This window comes from Labrus bergylta, chromosome 11 (assembly GCF_963930695.1).
Source record: "Labrus bergylta chromosome 11, fLabBer1.1, whole genome shotgun sequence".
NCBI classification, from domain to species: Eukaryota; Metazoa; Chordata; class Actinopteri; order Labriformes; family Labridae; genus Labrus; species Labrus bergylta.
Window position 1 is genome coordinate 30,557,969 of NC_089205.1, and position 10,270 is coordinate 30,568,238.

At 38.0% G+C, this 10,270-nt stretch overlaps 1 protein-coding gene across 1 annotated transcript; it reads right to left on the reverse strand.

Moving 5' to 3' along the window:
• Window positions 1–8,772: 8,772 nt before the first annotated feature.
• On the reverse strand, window positions 8,773–10,270 carry LOC110002495 (olfactory receptor 4E2-like). Its single transcript, XM_020658101.3, has one exon. The coding sequence runs from the start codon at window positions 9,869–9,871 to the stop codon at window positions 8,921–8,923; it is 951 nt and encodes a 316-aa protein (XP_020513757.3). The 5' UTR covers window positions 9,872–10,270; the 3' UTR covers window positions 8,773–8,920.

Consider the following 10,270-nt stretch of genomic DNA (forward strand, 5'->3'; position numbering starts at 1 on the left):
TTGGAGCCGGCAGAGAAATGTCAACGAAGTAAGCAGAGATTTAAAATGCATGATGTATTCCCCAAATTGTGGCAAAGAGCTCCCAGAAAATGTACGGCTGTTGTTTGCAGTGGTTGTGGCCTGAGGTCACGAGATTTGACATCCATTAAGAGTGATTGTATTATCCCCTGTGACTGCTGATAAACATTGTTTGACTCTGAGGCAGTCACTTACAGACCTGGGGCCCGTTTCTGAAAGAAGGTTGAACAAACTCTCAGTCTAACCCTGAGCTCTGAGTTGATTTACCCTCAGGTAGGAAACTCTGAGTTTTCGGTTCCAGATCAGCAGATTTGACATGAATGGAGCCCCGATTCTACGATTCACCATGGCAACAGGTGACAATAAAGAGATCCTCCTACTTTAACCATCTCGAAATACATCAATATCTTCATGTGGCCATACGGAGAATATGAACAGGTTTTAAGAAGGAAAAAAAGTAAAACTGCTGCAGTGGGAAAGGAGAGAGAAGTGGTGTAAGAGAAAAAAATTGCGTCAGCACGTAAAGTCTATTAATTTAATATTTAATTAGAATTAAAATATTGCAGGTCAAAACTGATGGAATGGTAGGCTATTAAACCTATACAATTTATTTTCATTAAGATGCAATCCAGCAGAAGAAAATCGACTTTTAAACAGCTCAAAATGAAATATAATAACATAATAGGCTCATATAGATTTATAGTTAACTTCATCCAGAGTTTATTTGAATGTGCATTAACTTTATCCTCAACATGAAGCTGTATTCACACACACAGGCTAAAAGTCCTCTCACCTTTATCCTGTTTAGTTTATAAATTAACATCTCCCGACGTTAATGTAGCCGAGGCTCTAATTCCCTGTGGAGTAATGCAGCCCCTTCATACCGACTTAAAGACATGCCATGTTTGATAAAACAGTTAGTTTTATATGCTGTAGTAGGCTATTGCCACCCTAACATATCATATTAAAACAACCTGGATTTTTATTCAGACAAACGGTGACTCTTCACTAACACAGCGTGATACGGACTGAATGAAAGAATGAGGAAATGAAACAGTGTTTCTGGCTCTGAAAGAGGGAGGAGACTTAGAGAAACTCGGGGTTCACTGAAGAAAACCTGCTCCCGACCAGGTTAGATTCACAGACTCAGTTACCATAGTAACTGACTCAGAGGTAAAGTTACCTCTCCCTCTGAAACGAGCTGGAGTTACCCCTCGTTCTCTGGTTTGAGTGACCTCCTCTTCTGAAACAGAATACCCAGAGTTTCCCTCACTTCAGGGTGAACTGACTCAGAGTTTACACAAAACCTTCTTTCAGAAACGGGCCCCAGATCTGTTAATGTATTTAGAAGTTTTCAAACCTTGGAGACGGTTCACACTTCACGGTTCTTGTCCTGATTTTAGCTCCTTGCTGTTTCTTTGTTTTCATGGCTTACTCTCATTCGAAAAAAATGCTATGACATTTTATTTACTAACAAATATGATGTATTCTGCATTTTTTTCCAGCAACATATGTTGGTTTTCAATAAATAAAACAAATACCTTTAGAAGGGTAAAATACTGGTGTGTACAGATGTCAATTGTGTAATTTGTTGTGAATTATTTAGCTTGTGACTTCTGTAGCATTAATGCACAGTATCTGCTGTTAACATGACATACAATACAAGGAAACTGTCTACTAGATGTTCTACATGTAGTGTAAATAGTGATATCAGTTCACACAGAATAAAATATTTTGTGCTTGCAAGAATTCCAGTTACCAAACCTGAAAATTGAAAGTACCACATTTGAGAAATTGGTAGATCATCCTTTTATTAACAATTAAACCCCTTTATGCCACTTATATGTCAGTTCACAATTAAGACTCAGTAGTTCCCAAAATATAAGCACTTGCAGTCCAATCAGTAGTGTATGTAATGTAAAGCCATCTCCTGCTAAAGCAGAATTTTTTTTTCTCAGCTATAGGTTTACTGTAACATAGAATATGTGGTAAGGGCTTCAGTATAGTCCATACTGCAGCTATAGCCCAGCAATCTTGTGGCTGCTGTAATCCATTTTGTTCCACAGCCTGTTGTAGATAAACCTGAATGTATGGATCACCGCATGAATCAATTGTTTGCCTGGCCTCCGGAAACACATTTAGTTCCCTGTCTTCAGCAGCAAATCCACAGTCCCTTGAACCAAACCTGCAAATTCAGACAATTATAGAATTATGAAAAGGTTTTTTAACCAGATATTAGAAATGTAGTTTGAAATGGCCATTGTTAATAAGATGTGTTTGCTTGTTGATACAGAAATGTGAAAGTAAACAAAGGCAGGACAACTAGCCTATAAATTATATTAAATACTATAATTTACAAAAATATACAATAATTCAAATATAGTTTCCATAACGAGTGCAGTGCAATTTGTTATAATACAATATTCAGTTTATGATCATTTAACTCTGAGTTGATGTGGATTACCTGTGAGGCAACAAATAGAGTTCATTTGGAATCCCTCCAGGACATGAGGCAAGTCTGGATGGTCGAATCCTGTGCTTGTTCCAGAGGTCCGTACATTCATCCAGGTCTTTCTGCAGAACATTACTGAAGCACAATCTCAGTAAGCACTGGTGTTCATGGCAACCGTTGAAGTGTCCAGAGTCTCTTAGGTCTCCAAACAGGTCCATCTAAAACTGAGACCTAGGAATACATTACCGTATTTTCCGCACTATAAGGCGCACCGGATTATAAGGCGCACCTTCAATGAATGGCCTATTTTAGAACTGTTTTCATATATAGGGCGCACCGGATTATAAGGCGCATAGAATAGAACGTGTTTACAACTGAACAAGGCTGGGAGATATTGTGAATATATAAATATAAATACGTATAAAACGTAACGTATAAAACTACAAAAACAAAAGTACATAAGACGATTTCCCCAAATAATAAATTATTTCTTTGACGTTTCTCTTAACTCTCAAAACGTAGTTTTATACATAGTGCATTCACAATAACTCAACGTTGTTCAAACGTTAATGTGCATATTCACAATATCTCCCAGCCTTGTTCAGTTGTAAACACGTAAAAGAAACACAGTCTGATACCGCTAATTCAAACGTTAGTGCATAACTCAACATTGTTCAGTTACGTATAACACGTAAAGCTCACTTTTTCAGTTCATTCCCCGTCCACGAATCCCTCGAATTCTTCTTCTTCAGTGTCCGAATTGAACAGTTGGGCGAGTACGGCATCCAACATGCCCGGCTCCCTCTCGTCATTATCCGAGTCACTGTCGCTGAGCGCCGTGTACAACCAGTATGGATCAACCAATTAACCAATTGATCCATATATGAGGCGCTCCGGATTATAAGGCGCACTGTCGTTTTTTGAGAAAATTAAAGGCTTTTAAGTGCGCCTTATAGTGCGGAAAATACGGTAAATGCAAAATTGCTGGGTTTTTTTTACACACGAGGAGAAATGTTTAATTGATTAAATAATCTAGAGGGCTGAGATGAGGAATGTTATCAGCATTTTAAAGAGTGGTCTGAAAACAATAATTCATAATAGTGAATATTGAATAATTGATCTGATCAGTAGGCAATACATAGTTACATACCTTCCTCTTCTGAAAAAGGACCACCAGGACTCGCTACGCTGATTCCCTGTTGATGAGTCGTAACTGTGGCTTGACGAGCCTCCATAGTAGTCCGTATGTGCATGGCGGAGGGCACACTGTATTAAGATAAGATAAAGATAAGATAAGATAAGATAAGATTGCTGCAATTGTCCCATGTTCTGCTCCGAGGTCAGTTCTGAATCTCATTGGGATCACACCAACACTTTTAATATACAGTGCGCGATGACAGATGGGTTGTTGTTAGTATTTCCACAAACAAGCCACATTATTCTTCTCGAAAAGCCATCTATACATCCTGAGAGGGCCGATCCAAAGGGTTTCAGTTTGTCATAGCCATCTGCATGCCATCTGTAGTTCGGACCCATGGAATGATCCGTGCATCTTGTAGACCTCCGGCGTGTTCTCAAAGCCGTCCCATGTGGATTTAGTTGTTTCAACAAGGTCATTACTGCTTCTCGTTTCACACGTAGTTTGTGTTTTTGTTGAAGAACTTGCCACATAGTCCGATAGCCGAAGAGTTACCCTGCAGCTCAGTGTGAACCTCGGCTAGTGGAGAATAGTTCCGTTGTCTGTACAGACCTGCTTCTTTTTAACGTGTCTTTAGCGTACGGATACTCGTATGAATGTTCCAATATCACCTCATATGTATGGCCTGCATCAAAATATTCTCTGAGAGTAGAGAGTCTGATTTTCCGGTTTCGCTCATGTTTTGAAATCAACTCGCGGAAGCAGCATGCTTCCGGTTAAAAAGACGGACATTGCGTTTGTCCAATCAGCGACGATCCTTGTCGACTGCAGGTACCTACCTTAACGGTTAAAGTTAATGTCATTGTGTTTTTTGATTTGTGTTTGTGTTTTGTAATTTGTCATTGTGTTTTGTAATTTGTGGTTGTGTTTTGTAATTTGTAGTTGTGTTTTGTAATTTGTAGTTGTGTTTTGTAATTTGTGGTTGTGTTTTGTAATTTGTGGTTGTGTTTTGTAATTTGTGGTTGTGTTTTTTGATTTGTCATTGTGTTTTGTAATTTGTGGTTGTGTTTTGTAATTTGTGGTTGTGTTTTTTGATTTGTCATTGTGTTTTGTAATTTGTGGTTGTGTTTGTGGTTGTGTTTTGTAATTTGTGGTTGTGTTTTGTAATTTGTGGTTGTGTTATGTTATTTGTGGTTGTGTTTTGTAATTTGTGGTTGTGTTATGTTATTTGTGGTTGTGTTTTGTAATTTGTCATTGTGTTTTGTAATTTGTGGTTGTGTTTTGTAATTTGTCATTGTGTTTTGTGATTTGTGGTTGTGTTTTCTCATTTGTGGTTGTGTTTTCTCATTTGTGGTTGTGTTTTCTTATTTGTGGTTGTGTTTTGTAATTTGTGGTTGTGTTTTGTAATTTGTGGTTGTGTTTTCTCATTTGTGGTTGTGTTTTCTTATTTGTGGTTGTGTTTTGTAATTTGTGGTTGTGTTTTGTAATTTGTGGTTGTGTTTTCTTATTTTTGGTTGTGTTTTGTAATTTGTGGTTGTGTTTTCTTATTTGTCATTGTGTTTTGTAATTTGTGGTTGTGTTTTGTAATTTGTGGTTGTGTTTTTTGATTTGTGGTTGTGTTTTGTAATTTGTGGTTGTGTTTTGTAATTTGTGGTTGTGTTTTGTAATTTGTGGTTGTGTTTTCTTATTTGTCATTGTGTTTTGTAGTTTGTGGTTGTGTTTTGTAATTTGTGGTTGTGTTTTTTGATTTGTGGTTGTGTTTTTCAATTTGTGGTTGTGTTTTGTAATTTGTGGTTGTGTTTTTTGATCTGTGGTTGTGTTTTTTGATTTGTGGTTGTGTTTACTTATTTGTTGTTGTGTTTTGTACTTCAGGGCCACCGTATGGGAAAGAAAAAAAAGGTTACACACTGACACCTTGCACACTGAGTCATATGCCTTTATTCAAGAGTCACTGATGGAGAGTTTCTCCTGTTGATGAGGGAGGGTTTCACCTGTCAATAAAAGAGAGTTTCACCTGTTAATAAAAGAGAGTTTCACCTGCTGATAAAAGAGAGTTTCACCTGTTGATAAAGGAGAGTTTCACCTGTCAATAAAAGAGAGTTTCACCTGTTAATAAAAGAGAGTTTCACCTGTTGATAAAAGAGAGTTTCACCTGTTGATAAAGGAGAGTTTCACCTGTCAATAAAAGAGAGTTTCACCTGTTAATAAAGGAGAGTTTCAACTGTCAATAAAAGAGAGTTTCACCTGTTAATAAAGGAGAGTTTCACCTGCTGATAAAAGAGAGTTTCACCTGTTGATAAAGGAGAGTTTCACCTGTCAATAACAGAGAGTTTCACCTGTTAATAAAAGAGAGTTTCACCTGCTGATAAAAGAGAGTTTCTCCTGTTGATAAAAGAGAGTTTCACCTGCTGATAAAAGAGAGTTTCTCCTGTTGATTAAGGAGAGTTTCACCTGTCAATAAAAGAGAGTTTCACCTGTCAATAAAAGAGAGTTTCACCTGCTGATAAAATAGATTTTCACCTGTTGATAAAGGAGAGTTTCACCTGTCAATAAAAGAGAGTTTCACCTGTTGATAAAAGAGAGTTTCACCTGCTGATAAAAGAGAGTTTCTCCTGTTGATAAAGGAGAGTTTCACCTGTCAATAACAGAGAGTTTCACCTGTTGATAAAAGAGAGTTTCCCCTGCTGATAAAAGAGAGTTTCTCCTGTTGATTAAGGAGAGTTTCACCTGTCAATAAAAGAGAGTTTCACCTGTCAATAAAAGAGAGTTTCACCTGCTGATAAAATAGATTTTCACCTGTTGATAAAGGAGAGTTTCACCTGTCAATAAAAGAGAGTTTCACCTGTTGATAAAAGAGAGTTTCACCTGCTGATAAAAGAGAGTTTCACCTGTTGATAAAGGAGAGTTTCACCTGTTAATAAAAGAGAGTTTCACCTGCTGATAAAATAGGTTTTCACCTGTTGATAAAGGAGAGTTTCACCTGTCAATAAAAGAGAGTTTCACCTGTTAATAAAGGAGAGTTTCACCTGTTGATAAAAGAGATTTTCACCTGTTAATAAAAGAGAGTTTCACTTGTTGATAAAGGAGAGTTTCACCTGCTGATAAAGGAGAGTTTTACCTGTTGATAAAAGAGAGTTTCACCTGTTGATAAAGGAGAGTTTCACCTGTTGATAAAAGAGAGTTTCACCCGTTGATGAGGGAGAGTTTCACCTGTTCATAAGGGAGAGTTTCACCTGTTAATAAAGGAGAGTTTCACCTGTTAATAAAGGAGAGTTTCACCCGTTGATGAGGGAGAGTTTCACCTGTTCATAAAGGAGAGTTTCACCTGTTAATAAAGGAGAGTTTCACCTGTCAATAAAAGAGAGTTTCACCTGTTAATAAAGGAGTGTTTCACCTGTTGATAAAAGAGAGTTTCACCTGTTAATAGAGGAGAGTTTCACCTGTTGATAAAAGAGAGAAAATGAGCTGCAGAATTATCCTAATCCAGTTTGATACGCTGCTCTCTATACTGGAACCACACATTAAAAGGAACACAAATTTCCACGAAGCAACTGATCCTGAACAGCTGCTTGCTATTTGGGGGTGACCGTACAGACGCAAAAGTGTTTTTACATATGTACAAAACTCAAGGTTCAAGGTCAATTTTATTTTCCAAGAGGGGCAATTTGCTTTACAGCCAACAGTGAATCTCATAAATGCACTATTAACAGTAAAATACACACACCAAGGGGGGGTTACATGATACTGTTGAAGATATAGTACCACCAGGGACAAATGATTTTTTTTATCTGTTAGTCCTGCACCTAGGCACAGGGTATCTGAGACCAGATGGCAGCAGCTTGTACTCTGTGTAAAGGGGGTGAGTGTAGTCCCCAAGGATACCCTGTGCTTTTTTTGTAGCTCTTACTCTCCATAAAAGGGCAATTTCATCAAAGCTAGAGCCAGCTATTTGACTACACATTCTCACAATTTGTGTCACCCACTTCCTCTTTTTCAAATTAACAGATCCAAACCAGCAGATAAAAGAGAAGGTTAAAACAGACTCAATAAACAAGAATTCAACATTTTCATAAACGATTGACATTAAAATTCCACAGTATTGATCAAAATACATACGCTAATGTGTCTTTGCACATACAGCATCAGTGTTGGCTTCACATGCGAGATTGTCTTTAATTATAGTATTTGAGCTGATTCACCACCTCAACAGCCTGCCCATTCATTGATATGGGGGTAACAGTTAAAGGCTTCCTCCTAAAATCAATGATCATCATGGTTTTAGATACATTGGTTTCTAAATAGGAGCATTTGCACCACTTAGCAAAACTCATGAAAACCTGAAATGTTCAGGGTAAACTGCACGTGGCTGAATCTTTCACTTTCAATGTTTATGTGAACAGGGTCGATAATGGCTGATACCAACGTTGAACTGACGCCTGGGTGTACCACTACTTTTGGTAGCTGTTATAAAGCCCCTATCCAAATGATGTCCTTTTATATTTTAATCAGTTGGCTGGATTGGTGGCCTTCTCTTCGTCTTATTATATGCAAGGGCCCTACGTGTCTGATACCTAGATAATTTAGGCACACCCTCAGGCCCCCCTTTTGAAAAACTAGAACCACGTCCCAGGTCTCCCACTCCACGAGCGCTGTCCAAGACCTCCACAAGACACTAAAGAGGTGTTTCATCCAAGACAGCTCAACGATTTGTAGAGCCTGAGGCAAATCTCATCCACACCTCCTGGACCAGTGTTGTGGTTTTTCTCCAATAGTTCTGGACATTTTCCGACCACAGACTGAGGTCTTTGACCTGCTCTTTGTAAAGTGTCCTCAGATAATATTTGTTATGAATTTGTGATTAAGTCATAAAAAGTGATTCATTGTTTTTGTCATCCTTTACATTGTGGCCTTTATTCACTTGCTCTTTATTTACCCCTGAGCATGTTGTAACTTTGTTTTGACAACTGGGCCTCGTGTGAGTGCGCCCTGAATTACATGTTAGTTTTTAAATCCTCAGACAGAACTTCTCGAGGCACACAGAGAGTTGGTAAAGACTTTACTGATCCAATGAAAACCTGATAGATGTAAGGTGACATGATTGGATATCATATTTACAACACCACATCAAAAAATAAATCATTGAAGTTTCAGGAGGTTTGGAAACAATAAATATGTTGAACATATTCAATCTGCCCTCCAGTCCCATTTCTCCGTTTTAAAAGTCACTTTTATTGCACTTCACTTGAGCTGATGAATCTCTTCTTCTGCAGTGATTTTATCATTTTATTCAAGATATTACATAGTCTTTACCTTTAGCTCTGACACTTACATCCTGCCTTGATTTTAAAACTCAGAAGATGTTTACATGTGTTTCGGATTCTTGACAGCTGCATGCTGTACATGACAGGGTTCAGAAGCGGCTGAATGAGGAGGAAATACAGAGACAGAATGATGCGTACAATGCTCGGCACGCTGGCCATATTAAATCTACTCTGAAGTATTTCAAACATACAACCAAAAGAAAAGTTGATGAGCGAGGCCAGGTGAGGCGTGCAGGTGCTGATAGCTTTTCGTCGGGTCTGTTGGGAACCAGAGAAACACACCTGCAAGATTTTAGTGTAAGAGAAAAGAATTGGCAGCAGGGGGACTAAGACAGTCAGAACTGTGCCAAAGATTCCATAAATGTTATTCACCTGAATGTCAGAACAAGCTAATTTCACGATAAGATAGTTTTGACAATACAAACTGTTAATGATGTTTCCACAAAATGGCAAAGTGATGGTTAAAAATAAAGTAATCAAGAATTTTACATAGGAGTAAATCCACATCCCAGCTATTAAAGTAACTGCCCTGTTAAACGTCATGAGTGTGTTATACTGCAGAGGGCAACAGATAGCCAGATACCTGTCATAAGACATGACAGCTAGATTACAGAACTCAACACCTGCATAAGTGTAGACACAGAAGATCTGCAGGAAACAGAGAGGAGCAGACACAGTGTGAACGTCTGAGAGAATCTGAACCAGGAGGAAAGGAAACAAACCTGTGCTGCCGTACAGCTCGTTCACAAACAGGCTGCACAGGAAGATGTACATGGGTTCATGAAGACTTCTGTTCATACAGATCAGCACGATGAGAAATATGTTGACAAAAACAATTAGCATGTACAACATTGCAGTTAACAGGAAATACAAGTATTTCAAAGATCCTACATACATGTACGTGCTAAAAATGAAGTAATGTAAAGTTGAATTCACCATCATTCTTACTGTGATGTAACAAACCGTCTACAAAATAAAAAAAGCTTGCTTCCTATCTATTCACCTCGAATGAATTTGCTTTCTTTTTGCCTTCAAGCATTATTATTTTAAGAATTAAGAAAATATATTAAGAACGTCTCACAAACAGCCCGGAGCTTCCTTTGACTCTGTGCCTCCACAGAACAGACACACACACGGCACTGACATCTTTAAATGACACACACACACACATCAGGTTACACACTCTATAACATTAGTTACCTGCTGTGTTTGAATTTCCCTCGGGATCAATAAAGTATCTATCTATCTATCTATCTATCTATCTATCTATCTATCTATCTGTCTATCTATCTATCTATCTATCTATCTATCTATCTATCTATCTATCTGTCTATCTATCTA